The 26,826-nt window shown below is 46.0% G+C and overlaps 2 protein-coding genes across 5 annotated transcripts in view; one reads left to right on the forward strand and one right to left on the reverse strand.

The window, feature by feature from the left end:
• Window positions 1-18,199, forward strand: part of LOC149429086 (uncharacterized) — a 36,455-nt gene extending 18,256 nt beyond the window's left edge. For 2 of the 4 annotated variants that reach the window (XM_089666748.1, XM_089666747.1), the window contains exons 2-3: window positions 9,760-10,923; window positions 14,109-18,199. In XM_089666748.1, the coding sequence (XP_089522874.1) occupies window positions 9,778-10,923; window positions 14,109-14,363 (1,401 nt within the window). In that variant the 5' untranslated portion in view covers window positions 9,760-9,777 and the 3' untranslated portion in view covers window positions 14,364-18,199. The remainder of the gene's footprint in view (window positions 1-9,759; window positions 10,924-14,108) is intronic. The other 2 variants (XM_089666751.1, XM_089666749.1) reach the window with 1 other exon arrangement.
• Window positions 17,267-26,198, reverse strand: LOC149429088 (serine/threonine-protein kinase Nek9-like; the record flags this gene model as incomplete). The annotated part of the gene is made up of 17 exons (XM_089666753.1): window positions 17,267-17,667; window positions 20,714-20,764; window positions 21,781-21,948; window positions 22,232-22,381; window positions 22,484-22,665; window positions 22,858-22,917; window positions 23,005-23,175; window positions 23,247-23,408; window positions 23,493-23,604; window positions 23,681-23,836; window positions 23,990-24,036; window positions 24,115-24,315; window positions 24,995-25,139; window positions 25,226-25,418; window positions 25,519-25,569; window positions 25,657-25,721; window positions 26,088-26,198. Coding segments are annotated over 17 exons (2,157 nt in total), but the record flags the coding sequence as incomplete, so codon positions are not given.
• Window positions 26,199-26,826: the final 628 nt, after the last annotated feature.

Here is a 26,826-nt window from a genome sequence, read left to right on the forward strand (position 1 = left end):
GAGGTAGGAGGCAGGGAGAGTGTGAAGCTGATAAAGTTGTAATCAGAGAGAGGAAAAGGGGTGTTAGAGAGGTTACAGGGAGTGCATAGGTGGGTGAATACAAGGTCAAGGGTGTTGCCATTGGAGTGGGTGGTGGATTGTGACCATTGTGTTTGGTTAAAAGAGGAAGTTAGGTTGAGAGGTGGCAGAGGTGTGAACATTGACTGGTATGCACCCACAGAAATGTGCATTGGGTAATATAGGTGCAGCAGCTGCACTGGTGAATTGCTGTCTGATCTGCAGCTCTCCCTGTGTTCCCGTATTAATACCCCTGATTGACCCGGCTTATCCTTCCCTCGCTTGGATGGTACCTGTACTAACATCGGCTTGCTTCTTGGATTCTTTTTGCCTACGGTATTTGCCTGATCTGCCTCTTTGCTGCTGACATTGGCCTGTGACCTGAGCCGCCTTCTGCCTGCCGTTTTATGCTTACCTGCCCGCATGTTACTGACCCAGTCCGTCTGACCCTACATCCAGCTTTGTCTGCTACCAGCCTGCTCTGCTGTGACGTCTGCCTGCAGCCCGCTACTTCACTCCTGGCATCCACTCAGCAAGTTGTCAGCTATTTCTCTGCAGACTGCTGGACTGATTAGGCACTTGTACCCCACCGTGCTATCGTGGTTGCAGTTCCACCTGCAGTGGCCCCTGAGCCGAAGTTGTACGAGAGGCCTTCCTCTACATGTTAGGCTCCCTATTGAGGTACGGGACAGTATCAGACAGCCATGTCTGAGCCTGCAAGAGGAACCTCTCCTATGGATGAGATCTGCCAGCACCTCGTCATCCTGACTCAAGCTGTCACATCTCTGTAGGAAGGCTACGTCAACCTAGAAGAATGTGTGCAATCCCTGGCTACATCGACCAATTCTGCTACAACGTCTGCTTCTTCACATGAAACCACACCAACAGACTGCTAATTCACCCAGAATGATGATGTGGCCTCCTGAACCCAAGGTTCCCACAACAGAAAGGTTCTCGGGGGATCGAAGTAAATTCAGAGCATTTCATAACATGTCGGTTATACTTCTCCCTACATCCACAAACTTTTTTTCTTTGGAATCCACGAAAGTAGGATTTATAACCTCTTTAATGCAGGGCGAACCTCAGACTTGGGCCCATCAGTTGCTAGAGGAAAAGAATGCACAGCTTCACACTGTCATCCGTCTTCGAGGCAATGGCCGAGTTGTATGATGATCCTCAACGAACTGTTACTCCAGAAGCTGCACTTTATGCGCTCCAGCTAGGCTGCAGAGCGGCTGATGACTATGTTACAGACTTCAGACGCTGGAGCGCAGATACTCTTTGGAATGACGCAGCCCTGGGATTCCAATTCCGCCTTGGCCTCTCAGAAGCCTTAAAAGATGAGCTAGCCAGAGTTGGAGTGCCTAATACATTGAAGGCCCTGATCTCACTAACTATCCAGATTGACCATCGGCACCGTGAGTGCAGAGTGGAACAAACTACTATCATGTCTAAAGCTCCGACTCCTACCCATTCTGTTCTGGTTGGTCTTAAGGCTTCCACATTTGAAATACCAGAGCCAACTCAACTGGGATTGATGCATCCCTCTCTGTCATTTGAAGAATGTCTTCGTCGCCAACAAAACAATCTCTGCATGTACTGTGGGAAGTCTGGCCACTACGTACGCACATGTGCTGCAAAGTTGCGCAAGTGCCTGTCCATCTCTCCTGCCAACCAGCCGCTCCTGATTTCCAGTGCAACTCACCTGGCTTTTCCCATCTCGTTTCAGCTCCCAGGAGGTATAGTTTCATTGACTGCCATTATTGACTCTGGGACCTGCAGTTGCTTTATTGACCTGGCCTTTGCAGCACAGCAGCATATTCCACTATAACCAAAGACTCGAGGACTTTTGGTATACCTGGCCGATGGTTCTTGCATTAAATCAGGACTTGTAACTCAAGGGACACCACCATTACTCGTTGTCACTCCCACTAAACACAAAGAACTGTTAAGTCTGGATGCTATTCCTTCCCCCCCCCCCCCCCCCCTGTTCCCTGTCATTCTGGGGCTACCATGGCTGCAGGCGCATAATCCACAAATTGATTGGATCTCCAGAAGCATTAAGATCCAGTCAACTTACTGCCAAGAACACAGTCTGTCCAAGCCCCTTACGCCACCAGTGAACCTGTTTTGCATGGACTCTGACAACAAGACACATCAGATGGTGCCTGAGGCCTACCGGGAATACCTGGATGTGTTCAGTAAAAGAGGTGCACACATCCTTCCTCTACATCGTCTTTACGATTGCCCGATCGAATTAATTCCTGGGGCCGAGATTCCTTTCGGGCAGATATTTCCTCTTTCCGAACGTGAGCTGGAGGTCTTAAAGGAATATGTAGATGAAAATCTAAAGAGAGACTTTATTTGTCCATCCACTTACCCAGCAGGAGCAGGAATCTTCTTTGTGGAAAAGAAAGATCATTCCCTTTGGGCATGCGTGGACTACCGGGAGCTCAATAAATTCACTGTGATAAACAGTTATCCTCTTCCCCTGGTACCAGAACTCTTTCAGAGACTCAGATCTGTAACCATTTTCACCAAATTGGATCTTACAACTTGATCTGTATTAGAAAAGGGGATGAGTGGAAAACTGCCTTCTGCACCTGGTTCGGCCATTTTGAGTATTGGCCTTTGCAATGCCCCTTCCACGTTCCAGCACGTGATCGATGATATCTTTTAGGGACGTTCTGTACATTTTTGTAATAGTGTACCTGGATTTTTTCTTGATCTTCTCTGTCCCTTTACTCACATCGGGGGCTTGTCAAGAGTGTTCTCTGCCGGCTCCGACAACATGGACTATATGCTAAACCCGAGAAATGCGAATTCGAGAGGCAGAGCATTCAGTTCCTGGGTTTAATCATCTCTACAGAAGGGATTAAAATGGACCCACAGAAGGTCTCTGTCTGTGGGTGCAGGCCAATCCAGAATGGCAAAGGGGGTGCAGTGCTTTGTGGGGTTCTCAAACTTCTACAGGAGATTCATAAGGAGATTTTGTGCTATAATTTCCCCATTACACAGCTGACCAAGCAAAGTACCAGATTTCTATTGGACTCCTGAAGCGCAGGTTGCCTTTGAAACCTAAAAGGACTTTTTACCTCAGCCCCTATTTTAAGTCACCGAGATCCCGCTCTGCTTTATATCCTGGAGGTAGATGCTTCAGAGACTGCAGTAGGAGCTGTGGTTTCTCAGCGGCAGGGCCTTAAGGACTTGATTCACCCAGTGGCATGCTTTTCTCTTAAACTCGCACAAGCAGAAAATAACTATGATGTGGGGGATCGGGAGCTTCTTACCATCAAAGCTGCCCTTGAAGAGTGGAGATATTTATTTGAGGGGGCAGCACATCCAATATTCATCCACACTGATCATAAAAACCTTGACTAAGGACTGCCAAACGTTTGAAGCCACGCAAAGCTAGATGGGCATTATTCTTTTCAAGATTTGCATTCCATATTACCTACAGGCCTGGATCAAAGAATGTTGAGCCGAATGCGATTTCTCGCATGTTCGAGGATCCCAAGGAATCATCCGTACCTGATACTATTCTGTCTGCTGGCAACTTCCTGTTACTGCAAAGTGATCTTTCACCTAGAATTAAGCAAGCTTTCGTGAAAATTCCAAGCCCTCCTAGAGTCACCTTGGTGGCTAAGGAAGAGATGTTGTGGAAGGAAGATAACATTTTCATGTCAGAAGAGATTTGAGTAGCAGTTCTGGGGCTTTGTCACTGCCATCCCCTAGCAGGCCACTTTGGGATCCACAAGACCCTTGATCTGGTACAATGCATGTTCTGGTGGCCGAATCTGGAAAAGAGCTGTAAAGAGTGTGTCAATTCTTGTGCCACTTGTACCCGAAACAAGAGTGTCAGGAGCCGAACCTGGGACCTACTCAGACCCTTGCCAGTTCTGGATAGACCTTGGAGAATAATCTCCATTGACTTCATAGTAGAGCTTCTGCTATCTCTGAAGGGTGCACAGCCATCTTTGGGGTTGTGGATCGGCTGTCTAAAATGGCTTATTTTCTTCCTCCTGAAGAATACGCCATCGGCCATGGAGAATGCTCAAGCTTTTGTCAAAGAAATAATGAGACTTCATGGGGTCCCTGTGAATATTGTGTCAGATTGGGGAGTCCAATATACTTCAAGATTTTGGAGAGCCCTGTGCGAGGTCTTGAAAATCGAGCTTTCCTTATCCTCTGCCTTTCATCCGCAGACTAATGGGCAAAACTGAGAGGACCAAACTCTTGAACAGTATATTAGGTGCTTTACTTCATTCATCCAGGATGATTGGCTTTCACTGTTGTCTTTGGTGGAATTCGCCTATAACAACGCTAGTCACTCAGCCACAGGGCAATCCTCGTTTTTTGCCAAATGTGGGTTCCATCCATCCTTCTTGCCTGATCTTGTTCCAGAATCTCCAGTCCCAGCTGTTCGGAGTACCGTGGATTTCCTCAGCTGCAATAACAAGTTGCTACAGGAAGCAGTGACTAAGGCCCAAGCGGACAATAAAAGGGCTTTTGACAAGAGAAGAAGGGGGGAACTGGTTCTTCAGCCTGGCGATAGGGTATGGTTGTCTATGGCAAATTTGAAGCTAGCCTGTCCATCAAAGATGCTTGCACCTAAATTTGTGGGCCGTTTCCGGTAAGGAGGAAGCTCTTATGAATTACCTTTACCAGAATTGTTCGAGATCCACCGAGTATTTCATGTATCGCTGTTAAAACCTGCGAATGCAGATCCTTTTCCAAATTGAAGATCTGGCCCACCTGAACCTGTAATTGTTCATGGAGGAATATGAGATGGAAGCCATTGTGGACTGCAGAAAAAGGAGGAACCGGTTGCAATAGCGTATTAAATGGAGAATTCCTGGGAACCTGAACAGAATGTTCATGTCAAGGAACTTATTCATGCCTTCTTCCATAGTCCTATGCAGAAAAGAAGCCAATTGGGCATCTGGAGGCTGCCCATAGGGAGGGGGCAATGTCAAGGACATGGTGGCCGAGGGATAGCTGAGGCTCATAGCTGCACTCAAAGGCACAGGCGCGGGCACTGTTGTGTGTGGGCATGCACATATGATTAAGCATTTTGGAGCTGCAAGTTACAAATCACTCAAGTGTGAATGAGGTCTCCGCATAGCTGTCTGCACGTACGTTATATGGACAGGCAGTTACCTGAGAGCTGGAAGATCAATGAACTATGAGGATACTCACCAGCATCCTCATAGTTGATTGAGAACTACAAGCTGTCAGCCATAATTTACAGGCCACTGTGAATGAATGATGCAGTCGTGTGGGCCACACTCCTTTCAAATTGTTACAGTGAATGTATGGAGAGGATCCCCCACCTGCTGTCACAGGGAGGGGGTGGCTCTCTGCGGCCTTCGACACAGTTGACCACCCCCTCCTCCTCAAAATACTACACTCCCTCGGCCTCAGAGATTCTGCTCTCTCCTGGCTCTCATCCTACCTGTCACAACGCTCTTTCAGCGTTACCTATAATGCTACCACCTCCCCCTCACTCCCCCTCTCTGTTTGGGTCCCTCAAGGCTCTGTCCTTGGGCCCCTTCTCTTCTCCATCTACACCTCCTCCCTTGGCCAACTCATACACTCTCACGGCTTCAACTACCACCTCTATGCCGACGACACACAAATCTATCTCTCAACCCCCCACCTCACCCCCTCGGTCTCTGCCCAAATCACACACCTACTGAACAACATATCAGATTGGATGTCGCTCCACTTCCTTAAACTGAATCTCTCCAAAACCGAGCTCCTTGTCTTCCCCCCAGCCCGAACCCCACCCCCCATTGACTTCTACATCACATCCAACAACGCCAATATCAAACCCGCTCTGCAGGCCAGAGTACTTGGTGTCATTCTGGACTCCAACCTATCCTTCCAGCCCCAAGTCCAATCTTTAACAAACTCATGTAGACTCCACCTCCGCAACATCGCCAAAATCCGCACGTTCCTAACCCCAGAAACCACTAAACAGCTCATCCACTCCCTCATCATATCACGACTCGACTACTGCAACTCCCTCCTCACTGGCCTGCCTCGCCGCTGGCTATCCCCGCTTCAGTCGATCCTGAATACGGCTGCCAGACTCATTCACCTTTCCAAACGCTCCGTTTCCGCCACCCCCCTCTGCCAATCCCTCCACTGGCTTCCGATTGCGCAACGGATCAAATTTAAAATCCTAACACTGAAGTACAAAGCTGTCCACCACACTGCCCCGAACTACATCACCGACCTAATATCCAAGTACCACCCAGCACGCACACTCCGCTCCTCACAAGACCTCCTTCTCTCTAGCTCCCTGGTCTCCTCCTCCCATGCCCGCCTCCAGGACTTCTCCAGGGTGTCACCCATCCTCTGGAACTCCCTGCCCCAACCCATCAGATTATCACCTACTCTCCTCTCCTTTAGGCGCACCCTGAAAACCCATCTCTTCAGGGAAGCATACCTCACCCCCTGCTAACTTGCTGACCTCCTCCACTCTTCCTACCACTCCATCCCCCACAGCTATCTCCTCCTGTACCACTATCCCATCCCTTCTAGATTGTAAGCTCGAAAGAGCAGGCCCCTCGATCCCCTCATGTTTTGCATTGTATTGGTATTGTTCTGTCACATGTTCTGTCCCCCTTTGTAATGTACAGCGCTGAGTGAACTATTGGCGCTTTATAAATACTGTATAATAATAATAATAATCAGGGGGAAAAGCTGCAGATGCTGGAACATGTTACATGTTCCACCCTAAAAAAAACAAGTGCAACATGTTCCAAAGGTAAACATCCTTTAACCACTTCCCATCTGGCCCATGTATATAAACGGCCGGACAGTGGCAGTCCAGGGGCGGGTGGCCCTTTTATTCCCTGGGAGCACGCAGCACCGCGATCCGGTGCCCACTGATCGTCTTACGGAACCTCTGTGTGAGGTCCTGATCATGTGATCACTGATTGGCCAATCAGTGATCATATCAATAGTAGAAAGCAAGATGTCACTTCTGACATCATTGCTTACTATGTGTGAAAAATGTGACTGATCACAGAGGTCACATGGTACAGGGCTATTCCTAACAGCCTTGTACCATGTGACAAGCTGTGACCAATCACAGCTCTCACAGTATTTCTCAATGGCTGCAAGAATGCAGTCAGAGAGGAGGAGAAATGATTGCTGTTACAGCCTAAATGGGTGTAAAAGCAATTGGCGTAAAAAAAAAAAAAAAAAAAATCTTCATGACCCCCCACAAGTAGTACCATGGTGATACTGTACTGCTAGGGTGACACTATGTAATATATATATATAAATATATATATATATATATATATATATTTTTTTTTTTTTACAAACACATTTGGGTTATTTTTTTGCAAAATTTTATAAGAAAAACTTTTTTTTTTTTTTTAATTTTTGGACTTTTTCATTTATATAGCAAAAAAAATAAAAATCCCAGTGGTCAATAACAGGTTCCTGCCCAGCCTATAGCCAGATGGTGGCCTGCAAAACCCCTTGTCCCACCGGGTGGGCGCCACATGGCATCCTTTTGGGCATGCGCAGTTTGCATGCCCGCAGAGCCACGCAGCGGCGTGATCTGTCTCTGGCCGTGTACCTCGGACACGGCCGATGACAGATCTGAGTACCAGCCCCGTTGCCAGTACCATGTGACCAATCACAGCAGGTCACATGACATTTGTATACAATGGATGGCTTCCTTTCATGCCATCCATTGTATACCAGTGTGTCTAGCTGTGAAGCTAGAAGGGAACTGAAATTGGAGCATGCTTAGTAGATGTGGCGATGTCTGGTCTGCACAATCTCAGGCTGCAGTGGGGATGTGGACAAGGAAGAAGGGACAGTGAACAGCAGGATCAATCAAGTATTTTGCAGAATACAGAAAACTAACCCCATAGTGACTGAGTATGAACAGCATGTAATAACTGTCAGTACATGCTGTAATAATGATGTAGGTTTAATGACACTTTAACCACTTCCCTGCTGTGCACTTTCACCTCCTTCCTGCCCAGGCCAAATCTCAGCTTTCAGTGCTGTAGTACTTCAAATAACAATTGCGCAGCAAAGCTATAGCTAAATTTTTTTTTTTTTTTTTTTTTTTTTTTTTTTTTTTTTTTTTAGACCGATAGAGCTTTTGGCATTATTTAATCACCACTTATTTTTTGCTTAATAAATGAAAAAAAGACCGAAAATTTTGGGGGAAAAAAAAAACCCAACTTTTTTGTTTGTTATAAAATTTAGCAAATAAGTAATTTTCTTCTTCACTGATGTTTGCTTATGGGGCGGCACAGCTGGCCACTGATGAGGTGGCACTGATATGCTGTACTGATGATCAGTGCCCCAGTTATCTGCGTAAATGTCCTGTCACAAGAAAGCTGGTTCTCGGCTTTCCTTTCATCAGACAGTGACAGCGCTGGACACAGCTAATCACATGGTAAAGAGTCGACGTCATTGGCTCTTTACCTTGATTAGTGATGCACTGTGTCCCCAGGGGCGCGCATGCACAGCAAGAATGGGAGGATGTCATATGACGTCCTTTCAGAACGATGGTGGTCCCACCCGACTGTCATTGTACAATAGGCCGGGCAGGAACCAGTTCAGTACACTACACACAGTCACAGCACAGTGTTCAAACAGCATACATATACGGCACACGCAGTGTTCACAGTAACAGTCACAGTGCCTGTCTTAAATGCACTACATACAGCCATTGCACACGACATACACACACAACAAACAGCCAGCCTCCGCATATGGTGTGCATGCACTGTACATGGTCACAGCATACATGGGCTACACAAGTCCAGGTACTTACACTTAAACACATTTTTTGATGTATACATGATTTCAGAGTTGCATTATTTTGTGTGTTTTAGAACTGCCTGGAGTTCAGCTTAAAAATGGTTGTAAACCTCTGAACTGAAATAAAAAAACAAAAGTGCATCCCTCTATAGTGTGTACTTGCATCATTCCAAAGCACTTATGTGATTTCTGTCTTTTTTCTCTCTTCCTTATGCAAGAGTCAGTTCTGATTGTCAGTGTGGGCACCACACCTGGATCCTGGGAGAGAGGGACAACCCCCAGCCCCCCCACCACAGCACACAGAAGGTGGTTGACAGCCTCGTGTTCCCTTAGAAGATTGTTTGGGGGGGGTCAATTCCATCCACGGAGATCTCAAATTACACTTAGCTGTCTGAGCAATTTGTGACATCAGATCCCTGCCTCCTCCCTGCAACAGTTGAGAAATAGTCTTTAATCTGTGTATTTTAGATTGCTGTAGAGGAGAGAGGGCTGTAGATAAACCAAAGTTTATCCCTCCACACCATCGCAATAGAACATATGCAGCAAAGATTTCTCTATCTTCATTACATTCAGCCACTCTACACAAATACTGTCATTTCCCCCATATATCACAATTTTTCCCAACTGTATGGAGCTTTAGGTACCCGATTATACACTGCCCACTGATTATAACCAGTATACAGAATACATCTCTGTATATCACCATCTCCTCTAAGATGATATATTGATAAGTCTCAGTCCTGATCTCATCACTTCTTCCATCAGTCCAAGCCCTCCATAATACCATTATTCGCTAACCTCAAAGAATCCATATGACTCCACTTTGTACACACAGAATGTAGCTATGTAAAGATCTCCTTACACTGATCACAAATACTGAATTCTGTAACATTTTAGTTTCTCCCTAGGGTCAGCATGGCAAGGCTCAAGATGGCTCCAAACGCATACCCTGAGGGGTTAGCTGAATCTAGGCTTCCTACACTGCAAGCCCCTAAAATGTTGTCCCGACTGGAGATGTTAAAGAACGACTACCAAGAGCGAACCCTCAGAGCCAAAGAGGAGAAGATGATGACACTGAAACAGCAACAAGAACGCATCTCACACAGGGCCACTAACTCTTCCCTGTACACTGCCTATCCTCCTCAGCACAAGACATTCTATGAAGCCCACCAGCACCCATATTCAGGTCCCTGGGCTCCAGAGGAAAGCGCATGGGCCTCGAACTGGACAGTAACCAAGAGGACTGCTGGCATAGATCGTGCACATCCACTCAAACCAGTCTATCACCACAAGGCCACCACACACATGCCAGACAGCTGTCATCCTCCGTCAGCTAACAGGTACAAACCTCTTCCAGTACAAGAGCAGGTAAGGTCCAAATCTGGCCCCGCCCGGACAAACCCTTGGCAACAGTTGGAGAAAAAGGAGTCCAGCCTAGAAGCTGAAATTCGCAGGAAAGAAGCACTGCTTAGAGAAAAGCTGCGAAAAACAGAGGAAGAACTGCGCCGCATACAGAGAGAGAGAGAAGAGGCGGAAATAGAAGACAGAAGAGTCCAAGAGATTCAGGACACCAGGAGGGTGAGGGCAGCCACAACCCAGAACAAGACAACAAAGACCTACCATTACTCTGGCTATAGCGAGGAGGAAGACAGATATCATGTGGAGGACCGATTCTATCAGGACATAGAAGGTAAAAGTCAGATCCAGGAGCCGACCTCAGATAGGAACACTACGCACATCAGACAAACCGAGAATGTTACTCCACCATCCCTGACTAATGGCTCATCCCATATCACGATGACACCTCAAGGTGCTCAAACCAACAGATCCTCCATTGTCGGACACCTAGAGGAGGACAATGAAGAGGACTTGGTTTCATGCCAACTGTGTGGGCGACGTTTTATGGTGCAGCGTCTAGAGAAACATATGGAAGTCTGCCAGAAGATGCTAAACTCTAAAAGGAAGGTGTTTGATTCTTCCAAAGCTAGGGCTAAAGGGACCGACCTGGAGCAATATCTACACACCAAAGGGAGAACGAAAGACCCACCTCCACCCCCACAGGTAACTGCATCTCTTCTCACTAACATGTAGTGTGTAATAGCTGTCTGTGGAGCCCGCATCATATATCACTGCCCTTTAAGTGTAATTTATAATATATGACACTTGGTTACAATTTGTACTTTTACCTGTAAAATCCTGTTCTTGGAGCACTTAACAGAACATTGAGGACTTACTCCTACTCATCACTACCTGAGAATGGACACTAGCCAAAAAAATGCAGGAATCCCCATCCAGGTATAACCCCTCCCAGCTCAGAAAAGCCTCCGTTTTTCAGCAAACAATGAGGAACAGACAAAAGGGGTAGGGGGTCTCTGTATCCTGTGATGTACATCATGAAAAAAGACTTTACAGGTAAACCATACATCCAAACTTCATAATTTTATATAAGAGGACTTCATATTCATTTGGAATGTCCCAAAGCACTGAACGTGAGCAATAATGCCAAAAACAAAACAGGGAGGAAACCCATTACAAAGCCGCCAGCAAGATCTTCTGGCCAAAATAGGTGTCCTCAGAGGCACCAATGCCTACCTACTAGAATTTATTAAATGTGTGAAAGGAAGACTAGATAGCAACCCTACAAGCTTGAACAACAAGTTTGATGCTGATTTGCCCAGAAATTGTTAACACTCCTGGTGGAATGATCCTTGACCAGGAAAGGAGGAACCTTACCCTTGATACCATAGGCCTGGGAAATGAGCTGACAAATTCACCAGAAATAGTAGATCAAGAAGTAGCCTGGCCCTTGCATAGGAAGAACAAACAGGGAATCAGACTGTCAAAACAAAGTTATAGACTTCAGATAAATTTGAACATCTAAAGCATGAATTATCTACCTTTTTCCTTTGGACAAAAATGGCATCAGTGTTCTGATTTAGGTGGATAGAAGAAACTACTTTAGGTTAAAAAAAAAAAAAAAAAAGGGAGGGGGGGGACTCAACACTGCCTTATCCTGGTGAAGAACCATAAATGGTTCCTTGCAAGTAAGCGCAGATATCTCAAACACTTTGCAAGTCAAAGCAATGGCAACCAAGAAGACAACCTTGTGTGTAAGAAGCAACAAGGGAACCTCTCGCAGAGGCTCAAAAGGGGAAAACTGCTAAACAGAGAAGACCAAATTATGGTCCCAAAGGGGTAACAATCTATGTGACACCCTGGCTTTTACCAAAGAATGAGATTCAATAGGTTTCTGAAACAGAATGGTCAAGGCCTAGATCTGTCCTTCAGTGGTTGTAAAACTAAAACTTTTTACCTTTAATGCATTTCCTGCATTAAGATAAAAAACATTTTGCCACTTGCAGTGCCCCCCAGAACATTTACTCTTGTCCTGTATCGATCGAGTGCTTGTGCTCATCTACAGGTCTTCTCCCTTGTCTTTCTCTTCTCACAGGAAGATCTGGCAGCAGTAGGAGCCAATGGTTCCTTCTGCCGTCAATCAAATTGTGAGCAGGAACTGCCCGATCCCCTGGCTCCATTTCTTTGGAACAGTGCTTTACACTCTGGCCACACCTTTTGGCTTGTCAAACTGACCACCACAGGCTGCAGAGCTGCAGCCTTGACTAGGGCCTGTAACCTCTTGCCCATGGTGTCATTAAAGACCAGGACCTCTTCCACTGGGACCATTAGGGTCTTATTGAAGTAAGAAATGGCTGGATCAATAACTGAAGAATCACATTTTTTGTGGAATTATTCATCCATGGGGTACATTAGAGTAAAACACTTTAGAAGCGGAAACAATTTCTTCGGGTGAGCCCAATTGACATACTTTACGTTCTGCAAGTGGGAGAAGCTGGAAAGGACTTGGGCTGTTTTACCTGCAGCCAGGACCCAAAGTGAGTGATTTTAGGTGAAGATGATTCAGGTTAGTGTAGATCACAACTGCCAGGAAACTCACTGTGGTCTTCTGTGTCTGAGACAGCCCTGGACCAAGATATTCCTCCTTGGAGGAGTTGTCTACAAAGGATTCACAATCCTTGACAGATTCTTCATCGTGAGGATGTTCCTTCAACTGCAAGAAGGGAAAGGAAATTTCCAAGCCCGTAGGAGCCCATGAGAGAGCTCATCTTGCAGACCAGAAATGGCTGCAGACAATACTTTCCTCACCACAAAGGCAGCAGAGAATTGTATCCATGAAACTGTGGAAATACCAGATAAGGGCAGGGATTTAGAACTGTTGTGACCCTTTCAGGAGCTGATGGATTTGGGTGCCCACTCCATCACTCGGCCTGTGCATGACCATGGTTTGATGAGGATCTGTAGGCTTATTTTACTCCAAGGGGAGTGGCCACCTAGCTGAAAGGAGTGTAGGCAGAAGCCACAACACCTAAGTCACAGTCACCCTCGTGAACAAGTGTCTGACACTTGCTGCACTCTGTGCTTAGGCAGTAGATGAACCGCTGGCCATGCTGTGCTACAGGAGCCTGGAATCTCATGTTTCTGTGTGCAGAGGACCAGCAACACACAGGATGATCTCATTGTGCATGTGCTGGTACGCCCCTTTTAAACACCACTGGTGTAGTGTAGCTCTTCTTTTAAGGGAACACAGCCCAAGGGGACATTGTAGGGGAATTCTGTCATCTTCTCCATTTTGGCCCAGAGGCACACAGCAGTCCGAGCTGCAGAACTTCATCCATCCTGTCACTGAGGTCACCTGGTACAAGCTGTCCCCCCACTTGTAAACGGAGTCCGGGTACAGTACCTACTGGATCCCCATAGTGACAGATCCATGTAAAGCCCTCCAATGCCCCATCCAGTGTTAAGAAGAGACCAGAATGCATGGGATTAGTGTTCACAAAAGGAGATCTTGAGAAAGTACGCATTGATCACCTAAGGTCACTAGCTAAAACCTGAGGCTTAGTTGAGCTGGGAGGGGTCATGCCTAGGCCGTTATTCCTACTTTTTCTGGCCAGTGTCCTTTCACCTGAAGGTAACAGCCTAAGCCATGTGGTCCTTAAAATAAGTCCTTTGTGTCCTGGAATGTACGATTAATAACCCTGCCCACCAGTTAAAACATTGTACCTGGGTGTCAAACATACATATTGCTGTCCACTAGTTATACCATTGTAACCAAGTGCCATAAATCATATACTGTATATCACTGCCTGGTATTTATGGTTCTGGAATGACTGTTTCCAATTCTGTTGTCATTTCTGAACTTGCCGTTTGATGTTTTCTCTTCACTTCAGGTCAAAGGCAGTTTATGGCGTCAGAAGCACGAATCTTTCATTCGCACAATTCATCAGGCTCGCATGGTGCAGAACGTTGTAAGCAAAGGAGGGAAACCATCCGACTTGCCTCCACCTCCGCCAGCGGAAAATCCAGATTATGTGACCTGCCCTCACTGCAGTCGACGCTTCGCTCCACGCCCTGCTGAACGCCATATACCCATGTGTGCAACAATTAAGAACAGGCCCTGCCCTCCTCCAGCCCGTCGACGCTGACACCTGTGCACTATGGGACTAGTGTGTGAAATATCCCTGCAGATATGGGTAAGCAATGCAGGACAGGCACCCATTATATAGGTACGAGGTTTGGGTGGGAAATGTCAGCACAAGGAAAATAGGATTTTTGGACCTACCCCAAGATGACAGGACTGGGGGCTCTGCTGCATCTGACCAAATAACTGCAGGGTCACTGAAAATTGCAGAATGTGTGGCATCTCTGCTAGTTGATCATCTGAGTTTCACTCACTATACCAGCTGTCTGTTTTATTCCATCTTCTAGATTTGCCCCAGAAGCAGGCTTACAGCACCCATGCTTTCACTAATGGGAAGGGAACCAGGGCGCAGAGGCCACCACATCAATACCATCAGCATCTCGTTTATACTGGAAGAGTGTAGTGGTGTAACATTGTGAGAAAGGTCTCAAGTATTCACAAACCCAAGGAGCTGTTGAGGCTCAGATGGTCAGTGGTGACCAGGTCACTGTAGACATGCAACAGGAACATTGTGCTTTATTCTACTAGTTAGCAAAGTGGTGTGTTTGTGTGCTGCACTCCACGGAACGGACACGCTCTGTCCCTCAACTATAACTCTTACCATAGCGAAAACTTATAGTGATAGGAAATATGAAAGGATAAACTGCCAGTAGATACCTTCCAATAGCACCACTGGGTGCCTAACGGCCATACTCACAAAGTGAGTCTTAGAAGCCAGGGTCACACTTGGAGCTACAGCAGGTAAAATACGTATTAAACACGTCACGATTTTTCTAGGTAAATATATTTCTAAAGGTGCTATTGACATGAAATTTTCACCACGTTGGTAACAGCCCACCCTATCCATAGATATGCATACAAAGAAGCCAAAGCAAGTAAGTTCAGAAATTAGGTTGCGTATAATAAAATGGAATGACCCAGGGAAAATAAGTATTGAACACATGAAGAAAGGGAGGTGCAAAAGGGCATGGAAAGCCAAAACACCAGCTGATATCTATCAGTAGTTAGCAATCCTGCCCCTTGTCAGTGCAAATTAATATCCTCTGGTTCAGTTTCAACTGATGGCTTATAAAAAAAAGGTGTCTCGTTACCAAGGTGTCACACAAGAAACATCTCACAATGCATAAAAGCAAAGAGTTTAATCAAGACCTTTGCAACCTTTTTGTTGCAAAACATACTGATAGCATTGGTTACAGAAGGATCTCTAAACTTCTGAATGTTTCAGTGAGCACTGTTGGGGCCACAATCCAGAAGTGGAAAGAACATAATTTTACCATAAACCGACCACAACCAGGTGCTCCTTGCAAGATTTCTGACAGAAGAGTCAAAAGAATAAGAATAGTTGTCCAAGAGCTAAGGACCTATTATGGAGAGCTTCAGAAAGACCTGGAATTAGCAGGTACAATTGTTTCAAAGAAAACAATAAGTAATGCACTGAACAGCCATGGCCTGTATGCATGGTCACAACACAAGACTCCATTGCTGAAGAAAAAGCATGCTGAAGCTTGTTCAAGGTTTGCTGCACAACATTTAGATAAACCAATTGAAATCCTGGGAGAATAGATTCTGGACAGATGAGAACAAAATGGAACTCTGGATGCCATAATACACACCACGTTTGGAGGTCAAATGATACTGCACATCACCCCAAAAACACCATCCCAACAGTACATGGGAACATCTTAGTGTGAGGCTGTTTTTCAGCATACGGCACTGGCAAACTTTATCTTCTTGAAGGAAGGATAAATGGAAAAATGTACCAAGATATTCTTGATAAAAATCTGCTGCCATCTACCAGGATGATGAAGATGAAATGAGGGTGGACATTTCAGCAAGACAATGATCCCAAACACAAAACCAAGGAAACTCAATTGGTTTCAAAGAGAGAAAATAAAGCTGCTAGAATGGCCCAACCAATCACCTGACTTGAATCCAACAGACAATCTATTGAAGTAACTAAAGATCAGAGTTCATAGAAGAGGCCCACAGAACCTTCAAAATTTGAAGACTGAGTGGAAGAATGGGCAAAAAAAAAAAAAAAAAAACACACTGAAGTAATGCACACGACTAGTTTCTTGAAGCGGTCATTACCAACAAAGGATTTTGTACAAAGTATTAAATAAATTTCCGTTAGCGTGTTCAATACTTTTTCCCTGTGTCATTCCATTTTATTTCACATAATTTCTGAACTTATTTGTTTTGGTTTCTTTGTATGTATGGATGGCATGGGTTGTTACTAACATCTGGTGAAAATTTAATGTCAATAGCGCCTTCAGAAATATATTGTGAGGTGTTCAATACTTTTACCCGTTATATGCTATGGCTCCCAACCCAGAAAGCACTCCACTGTTAAGGCAGTACACGCAGGTCTGCAAAGCTCCACAATGCAGTGCCCAAGGTCACATTCATGGCTAGTGTCAGGTCCATTTCAGCAGAGTCCAGGTATGGCCTGCAAGGCTAGTGCTGAGGGAAGGCCAGTGTGGCTCGCTACTATGAACAGACCATCCCAAGCAACGATTAAAAGCTAGCAAAAAATAATTAAACATCTCTTGGCAAAGTGCAGGAAAGGGCATCCATCCTACTAGGCCACTAGCGAAACAAATCATGGTGAGAGTAGGAGGGGGTATATTGGGCTAGACCACTTTGTTTGTATGCCAGTGTCCATTTTTCCCTGTGGATGACAGTATAACCTAACAGTATCTGAATTCCTGTGTCCCTCAGTGGATGAAAAAGAAATCCTACACTTGGTCCCACCTGGTCATAGCAGAATCTGTTGGAGATCGGACTATTATACAGAGAAGAGACATTATTCTTATATAAATTCTATATGGGCCAGGGAGCGGTTAGACCAGACCATTCACATATCTGCTCCCCACCACACTATACATGGTCAGGAATAGGCTGACATGGCATCCACACAGTGTTTTATTTCAATGTTACTGTGAGTAATTGCCAAGAAGCTGAATACTGAGCTGTGTACAGTGTGTCAGATGCTGAGGCGGTGCTCTTGCTCACTGTTCCGGCAGCCATCCACAGTAATAGCACTCAGCCTCTACAGCAAAGGCTGTGCACAACCATTGTCCAGTCCGGCAATAAATGTTCCACATGTGAGGCAGGCGTCTGGACTGTATTCATAAGGCACTAAAAAAAAAAGTTTGTGTCCATTGCAGGGGTCGTCACATAGGGGTCCCAGAGGCAGAACGACAGGGGTCAGCACCCAAGAAACACCATGACTCTGCATCCGAATCCTCCCGGGAGGTCTCAGCACTGCCAGCCGCTGGCGATAATCCTTTCACACAAAGCGCCACCTACAGGAGAGACAGTACACAGCGCTAAGTATACAATAAACAGTACAGTAATGATTGCAGAACAAGTCACAAGCTGACCAGCATCTCCCCCCCCCCCCCCCCGGCTTTTTTTTTTTTTTTCTTTCAAGCTTCCTAGTTTTCAGCAGACAAATAATTATAAGAAACATAAATCAAAGTAACTTCAAAACAGCTATTTTTTGCTTTCAAGCAGAATTATTTTGTGTGTGAAAGGAATTATTCTGATCATACGACAATTTCAACAGCTTTTAACCACTTCAATACCAGGCACATTCACCCCCTTCCAGGCCAGCTTTCAGCGCTGTCGCACTTTGAAGGACGATTGTGTGGTTATGCAATACTGTACACAAATAAAATTCTTTTCACATTTTCATACAAATAGAGCTTTTTGGTGGTATTCAATCGTTTTTGCTAAATAAAATTAAAAAGACCGAAAATTTTGAAAAAAAAAGTTTTTTTATCGTTTGTTATAAAATTTTACAAATAAATAAATGTTCATAAATTTAGGTCAAAATGTATTCTGCTACATTTCTTTGATGAAAATAACAGAAATAATTTTTTATTTAGTCTGTAGGAAACGTACGGAGTCAAACTATGGTATACATTATATGAAAATCAATCCTGATGTACTGATGGCTGATCTCATTTCTTGAGGCCTAAAAATGTCAGAACAGTACAACATCCCCCAAATGACCCCTTTTTGGAAAGTAGACCGTACAAGGTATTTAGTGAGAGGCATGGTGGTTTTTTTTTTTTTTTAATAGTTGTAATTTTTTTGAAAAATTAAAAAAAATTCTTTATATACTTTCACCAGTGCAGTACAGCGTCATCATTTAATTAATGTGGTGGTACTCAGGGACACTGATGACAGTATAAAAAAAAAAAAAAGTATATTAGTGTGTGTGTGTGTGTGTGTATATATATTTTTATTTTATTTTTTTTTTTATTTATTACCACACTTTGGCCAAAGCAATATGTTGCCATAGTAACATTTTACTACTCTACACATTAGGATTGCGTATACCAGTGAATTTCACTGGTATAAGCAACCATTTTCACTGATTGAAATTGATTTGGTGTGTATTGTGATTAGCCACAGTTAAATCGTATAGTACAGATCAGCTGTGTATGGCCCTGTCTGTACCATGTGATCAATGAATCAAAGCCATTCATTGTTTACAATGGTCATGTGATCTGGTGTGACTGATCACAGCAATCACATGGTGCCGGCAGTGGGCCGGTCTAGTGATCAGTCATCAGCGTTGTCTGGTGGACACAGCTGGTGACAGATCGCGGCAGAGGCTCGTTCTGGGAAGATGCCACAGGGCGCCCACCTACAATAGGCCGGGTGGGAAGTGGTTAAAGAGAACCTGTCACTTTGCCCATTCCAGGAAAGCGATACATAGGGAACTAAGCGGGTTGGCGGGGGGGGGAATTAGTGAATTAGGCATGGAGGCCTCTATTTGTAAAAGGTACCAGATATGTTGACAAAAACACCCAAAAGAGACCAGATCATTCACACAATCAAAAGAGACCAGATCATTCAGTGTCAACAGAAATGTTCATCCATGTAGTCAAAACCTGTATGCAATTGGCTGAATATGGATGAAAATTTCAGAGTGTGTGCGGCGTTCCTGGCGGTGCGAACTGGAGGACCCTCGGTTTCTTTCAATAGCAGCTGTCAGTTCTATTCCACCTTCTACATTTGCTTCAGAAGCAGGCTTGAGCCAACCATATTTTGGCTAACAAAAAGGGGGCGAGGCCACAAGCATTTCCATTTATACTGGAGGAGTACAGGGAAGACGATACGCAACACTTCCTGCTTCTGTGTGTTTCAGAGCCGATTCGTACTTGTGCGGTGCGGATTGAAGCTGAGGTTTCACAGCCAATTGACACAGTAGTTTTTCAGTGGTTCATGCCAGGTTCAGCATCGAAAATGGCATGTCCATATACTCCTGCGCTGGAAGATGGACTCGCAGAGGCTACAACCACATATGGGATGTCCTAACAAATGCACACCTTGCTGCCATCAATGGACCAGGGAAATCCACAATGTACTGCATGCAAAGAAAACAAATGGTGCACAGGGCTAGTGCATTACCTTTAAAAAATAAATTTATTGTATAAAAGGAAGAAGTAATATACTCAAAGTGTCAAGGGCACATCATATAAAGTACAGCAAGGTCCAGTCTCCCTCAATGATATCTGTAATGGGATACCTAGACTTCCAACACGTTTTGAGGACTTGCAAGTCCTCGAAACGCGTCAGCCAGTTGGAGGCCTAGGTATCCCATTACAGATATTCAGTGAGACTGGACCTTGCTGTACTTTATATGATGTGCCCTTGACATTGTTGTCCTTTCAGTATATTACCACTTCCTGTATACAATAATTATTTATTTCAGGTACTTATATAGCGCCATCAATTTACGTCGCACTTTACATATACATACATTGTACATTCACATCAGTCCCTAACCCTCAAGGGGTGTACAATCGAAGGTATTTTTTACATCAGGTTCAGGACAGAATTAGCCCAGGATCTTATCCTGTTCACACATATGTAGTTTACAAATGGCTCCCACAGAAGTCAAAAGCCTGTAATCCGCACCTGAACCTGACCACACTGCTCAGAAATCGTACAGGACTCTTTCAAACGGAACCACAGGTGCACCGGACATATGTGGACAGGCACCATAGGACACAATATTGTTGGATGGGATGTGGCAAACTGCATCCAATCCGCATATATGTGAACTGGCACCTAGAGGGGATTGTGGGTTGCAGGACATTTCATGCGTATCTCTGTATAACTCCTGAGTGATGGACACAGCCAGGGAATGACAGCTCCATGCTTCCACACAGATCTGAAATTGAGCAAACTGATCTTCGAATTGCTAAAATGAAATTTGTGCATGTGATGACTTAAGTCAGTCACTGCCTGTCAGCAACATACAGAATTGACCATCTGCCTCTTTGTATCCTGACAATGTGGTGTATTGTGTGTGGCCCCCCAACGGTCACTTACCTGTCTCTGAAGTGTCTGTATGGCCTCTCCATGTTGGCTGACCGTCTGACCCTGCTGGGAAAAACATCACACCAACATCAGTCTACAGCTACACTGTCACTGCTCAGGAAATCTGGCTGGAGAGCACACTCTTCCCTCATCATTTTCTCCCTCAGGCTGGAAAACACTCCCCCCCCCCCCGGCCAACACCCCCGCAGAGTCAGGATCAAGTACACACCTCTACCCCCACACCCTAACAGACCCCAGATCTCTCCATAAAGTGTACCTGTCTCTGCTTATTGCCATCACAGGAAATATTTAACATTTTTTTGATCACTTTTTTTTATTATAAACAGGGAATATAAAGTGAAAAAGTAAAAATAAAAAAAAATGTTAACATGCCTCCATCCCCACGGGCAAAGCAAGCGAATGCAAGCCTCAGTCCCGCATACGTGCAAACAGTGATCCTCCCACACATATGAGGTATCACCGCCAACATCAGATTGAGGGCTGTAATTCTAGCACCAGACCTCTTGTAAATCGAACGTGATAACCTGTAAATGCTTTTAAAAAGCGTTGCCTATGGATAATAAAAATGTATGCCGTTTGTTGCCATTTCCCGGGCGTGTGCAATTTTAAAGCGTGACACGTTTGGTATCTATTTACTCGGCTTAACATCAGCTTAAAATTGTACCAAATCATTGGGTATTATATTGTGCTTTTGTGCATCAAAATGTTAAAAAAGTGTACTCTTTCCAAACAAAAATATATAATTTTTTTGGGGGGAGTCCAAGTAGTTTTAAAGCAAAAAGATACTGATTTTTACATGTAAAAGTGGCAGAAAACTCTTCCCCGACCTCTCAACCACCATTACAGCATCAGGCTGGAAAGCATACCCAATCCCCTATCCCCAGTGCTGTCAGACTGGACAGCAAACTTTCCTTTGTTATATCACACAAGCTGTCATGATGAGAATGGGCTCTGGTCTGTGCAGTAAAAAACACACATCCCTTTCATATTACAAATGCACACGTATATAGCACAACAGCCCTCTGTATTATAAAACATACAGCAGATTGGACACTCACCTGCATCAGCACCTGTAATTTGTCCTCGAGCTCCTGAACTCTTCGTGTCAGCTGTGTGTTCTCCCGACGTAGGTTCTCCTGTTCACTCATACAGGATGACACAAGAGCTTGCAGTCTTTGTACCTCCTCCTGCAGAGCACTACATGCACAGCTGGGGTCCCGCTGCTCCTGCAAACCAAGAGTAACAGTTCATATATAGTATGGAATGCAGAGCTGGACAGGATAAGGGAACGAGGGATATCTGATCAATCTCCCGATCCAGCCTCCACATGGCCTGCCTCTTACATGCACATATTCCTCCGTAATCTTCACCAGTCAGTTTCCACATGGCCTTCCTCTCACCTATAGAGCCTCCTCTATACAGCACCCCTGTTCTTCCTGCACATAGCATCCCTCTCACCTGTAGAGCTTACATTGTACTTCCCCATCCATCCTTCACATGGCCTCTCACCTGCAGAACCTCCTCTGTACTCTGTGACATCTTTGCTGGCAGAGAAGCCTCTGTGTGCTGTGGAAGAGATGCCGACATATTCTGTGACAACTCCATACTGGCAGAAGATGGGGTCTCTGGCATTGGGATAAACTCCGCTTCTTCCAGCTCCTGCAGATGTACAAACCCAAGATTTACAGCATCCAAAATACACACACAGAAAACTGGAGCAAAATCAAAACACAAACAATGAATCTGTTGTGGTCCCATTACCTGCCGCAACCAGCTAGGACAAGCACTGCTCTCCATATTTTCTGTGGTGTTAAATGGGCTGGTCTCTGGCTCTGCCTCCATGGTTCCACGGAACCCACCATCACTGGGCTCAGAAGCCAGGGACTCTCGTGCACTGTCAACCTCGACTTGTGCAGATCCCCCTGATGAGCAGCTCTGGGCAACTGTAAGGCAAAAATATCCTCATCTCTATCAGAGATACCCAGCAGAAAGGCTCTGGTTGAATAGGAGATGCAAGGGACTCCCCAAGCCTTCAACCCTCTCCCCTATCCACTCACTAGTTCCGATACAACCCTCCCCCTGCCAACCACTCATGGGGTTCGATAGACCCCCATCCTTCCCAGCCAATCACTCACGGGTTCCAATAGACAGGCCACTGCTGTTTGACCGGATAGTCTTTGAGTTGAGGACTTTCTCTATGAGAAGAAAGCAGAGCAATCTTAGTACGAGAGGCAGAAAGCGCATCATACCCCACCAACAAGAGACAACTCCCAACTACTCACCCACAATGAGGATGGTGTTCCAGCCACGGCAAGACAGCTCAGGCACATGATGTAATGAGCCAAATATTGGACGAGGCCACGAGGTACAGATGTCAGAGCCTTGAGGTCGTTCATTAGGAGTCATGGCTAGACGTCCATTTCCTCCATTTCCCCAGGCAAATATGTGATTATCTGAGGCGAGAAATCCTTCATTAAAAAGATCCATAGCATGCAGTACCGTTAGCACAGGCAGGATCACTCACCGTCTGTGGCACCAATGGTGAACTCATCCCCACAGGACACTCTGATCACCTGTTTCCCTCCAAGAGGTCCCCCAAGCAGGTTAATGCCCAGATGCTTCCGATAGTCTCCAACACCTAGCTGGCCACACTTGTTGGAACCAAACGTCAAGAGCCTGCCACGCTCTATTAAAAAAAAAAAACAAAAAAAAACGTGTAAGTGACATAGGAAGATGACGGGACAGAAGGAAGACTATAGATGCATCTCACCATCTATGGCAGCAGTGTGCGTCTTTCCTGGAGAAATGCTACGCACTTTATAGAAGGACAGCTGCTTGGCCAGAGTAAGGGAGGTGGTGTATGGTACCTCTTGATAGGCCTGCTGGGGGAAAACAATATGCGGTCACCCTGTCTAGTGAAATCCTCACATTCTACTGAAGGAGTGGTCTGACTTTCACCTCATGGTTAATTATCCCAGCCGTGCACTGGTTCAGTCCCAGCTTGTTGTGTTCATTTGAACCGCAGGCAAGAACTTTACCAGACTGTGTCAGGAGAAAACTGCCATCTGAGCCACAGCTGACATTCACAATGCAGAGGCCTCGCTGCACCTCCACCTGACAACAGAGAGAAAAACTAGATGTGAAGAATAAACCGACAATGCCGAGGACGAGTGCAGAGATTACAGAAAGCACAAAGCGTACACAGATAAAAAAAAAAAAAACAAAAAACATAGGGGCTGCACAGGACAAATAGAGCTGAAGAGTCACCTTCTGAGGAGAGTAGACGTCATCTTCTGAGTCCAAGCCTAGGCGACCTACAGAGGACAGATAGATTACATCCAGCCCACCAGATCCAGAATGGACTCATATGGAGAACACCAAAGAACACTCACCATACTCTCCGCAGCCCCAGGAGTACACAGACTTGCTTCGTGTTAGCACCATGATGTGACTGTCACCACAGGACACCTGCTCAACTGGCTCATTCAAGAAGAAGTCCACCAAAATGGGTTCTAGAACCTCTGAGCCCTCAGCCTGACCCACGCCAAGGCAGCCATAATAGTCCGAGCCAAAAGAGTAGACTTGGCCTTCATCTGAAGAAGACATACAAGATTTATGAGCGAAGGATCCCTCCACCATCTTATTACAGCTTGCTTCCTCATCACTGCCTGATAAGACAGGCTCATACCACATGAGCCAGACTAACCAATGGCTGGATCAACTGTCAAATTCTACATAATCATGGCTAAAGATCTGATTGCAATCCTTCTAAAAACAGGATGCTCTTATAATTCTCCTCCTCATCTAACCCGAGGCCCCTCTCCCACCTTCTCCACCCCCTCAGGCCCCTTTCCCATCCCTCAGGCCCCTCTCCTGACTCCTCCCCCAGCCCTCAGGCCCCTCTCCCACCTCCTTCCCCACCCCTCAGGCCCCTCTCCCACCTCCTCATCCACCCCTCAGGCCCCTCTCCCACCTCCTCATCCACCCCTCAGGCCCCTCTCCCACCTCCTCATCCACCCCTCAGGCCCCTCTCCCACCCCTCAGGCTCCTCTCCCACCTCCTCATCCACCCCTCTCGCCCCTCTCCCACCTCCTCATCCACCCCTCTCGCCCCTCTCCCACCTCCTCATCCACCCCTCTCACCCCTCAGGCCCCTCTCCCACCTCCTCATCCACCCCTCAGGCCCCTCTCCCACCTCCTCATCCACCCCTCAGGCCCCTCTCCCACCCCTAAGCCCCTGTCACCTTCTCATCTATCCTTCATACTAACTAACCTGTAATACACACAGTGAAATCTCCTCCACAGCTGACTTGTTTCACAGATTTGCCTTGCAGCTTTTCCACGTGTTTTGGTTGTCTATAAGAGGCACGGTCTCCATGTCCCAGCTGCCCATGCAGCTTTGATCCCCCTTGCATGTTCTGAGCAAAGAGAATATATTATGGTAATAAATCCTGGTGCATCTTGTGTTTTTCCAACCCCCCCCCCAGCAACTTGCAGCACTTACCACCCAGGTGTACAACTCCTTCTCCACAGTCACCACCGCAAAATGAGCATCTCCAGCACAGACCTGCCGCGCACGGCAACCTCCTTTAAACACATCCAGTTTCTGAGGAGTGGACTTTCCTCCTCCCCACACATACACTTCGCTGCTTCGAGATGTCACCACTGCAATCGGCGCATCTGTGACTGTGCCTGGCCTGAGAGAGAGAGGACTTGATGAGACGTGGTAATAGCTGGGGATGGGCACCAGCGGTGGATGAGCATAAGGGGTTGTTGCACCTTCCATAGCACTCTCACCTGGAGCGTTTATTGGACTTGTTCAGCAGGGAAACCTGTTCTTCCATTTCTCTGTGGAGAAACCAGAGCAAATTTTATCTTGCAAAGAAGACTACAGGACACAGCACATAGCAGAGAATGCACACCGTCCAGCCTCACCTCCTCCTCCGGCCCAGCAGAGGCCTCTCCAGGATCTCATCGGCACTCGGTCGCATCTCTGGTTCCTGAATTAGGGAGAGAGGACACAGATGAGGCCAGAAATCACCCAGAAAATACAGGCGCATCTCAAATTAGAGTGTCATCAAAAAGTTAATTTATTTCAGTAATTCAATTCAAAAAGTGAAACCCATATATTATATTGATTCATTACACACAGAGCGATATATTTCAAGCATTTCTTTAAAATTTTACAATACACTATATCAATCAGCTACTGGACTCCACACTGATCTGCTATACACAGGACCACACTACATCGATCTGCTCCTGGAGTACACACAACCTTGCTACACAAAAGGGCCATGATATAACAGTTCCCGGACTACACACAGGACTGTGCTACACCAATCAGCATCCGATTATACACTCACCTGCTCTAAACAGGACCGAACTATATCGATCAGTTCCTGGGAGTAGACACTGTTGTCCAGCTGCACTCCCCAGTTTCCTTGCACAATCTTCACACAGAGATTCAGTGGATTCTGCAGGCAGTATAAAGAAAAAAAAAAAAAAAAAAAAAGGATAATGAATGGCTGACAGGAGAGGAATGGGGGAAGAACTGCTGACCGGACAGAAGAGGAGTGGAGTGAACCGAGGAGGAGAACAGAGGAGAGGAGAGGAGAACCGAAGTGGGAGGAAAAGGAGGAAAGAGAGGAGTACCGAGAGAGAGAAGAGAACCGAGGAGGGGAGAGAGAGAGAAGAGAACCGAGGAGGGGAGAGAGAGAGAAGAGAACCGAGGAAGGGAGAGAGAGAGAGAGAGAGAGAGAGAGAACCGAGGAAGGGAGAGAGAGAGAGAGAGAGAGAGAGAGAGAAGAGAACCGAGGAAGGGAGAGAGAGAGAGAGAGAGAGAAGAGAACCGAGGAAGGGAGAGAGAGAGAGAGAGAGAGAAGAGAACCGAGGAAGGGAGAGAGAGAGAGAGAGAGAGAGAAGAGAACCGAGGAAGGGAGAGAGAGAGAGAGAGAGAAGAGAACCGAGGAAGGGAGAGAGAGAGAGAGAGAGAAGAGAACCGAGGAAGGGAGAGAGAGAGAGAAGAGAAGAGAACCGAGGAAGGGAGAGAGAGAGAGAGAGAGAAGAGAACCGAGGAAGGGAGAGAGAGAGAGAGAGAGAAGA

This window comes from Staurois parvus, unplaced genomic scaffold (assembly GCF_062004578.1).
Source record: "Staurois parvus isolate SC_StPar_1 unplaced genomic scaffold, SC_StPar_1.0 ptg002816l, whole genome shotgun sequence".
Taxonomy (NCBI): domain Eukaryota; kingdom Metazoa; phylum Chordata; class Amphibia; order Anura; family Ranidae; genus Staurois; species Staurois parvus.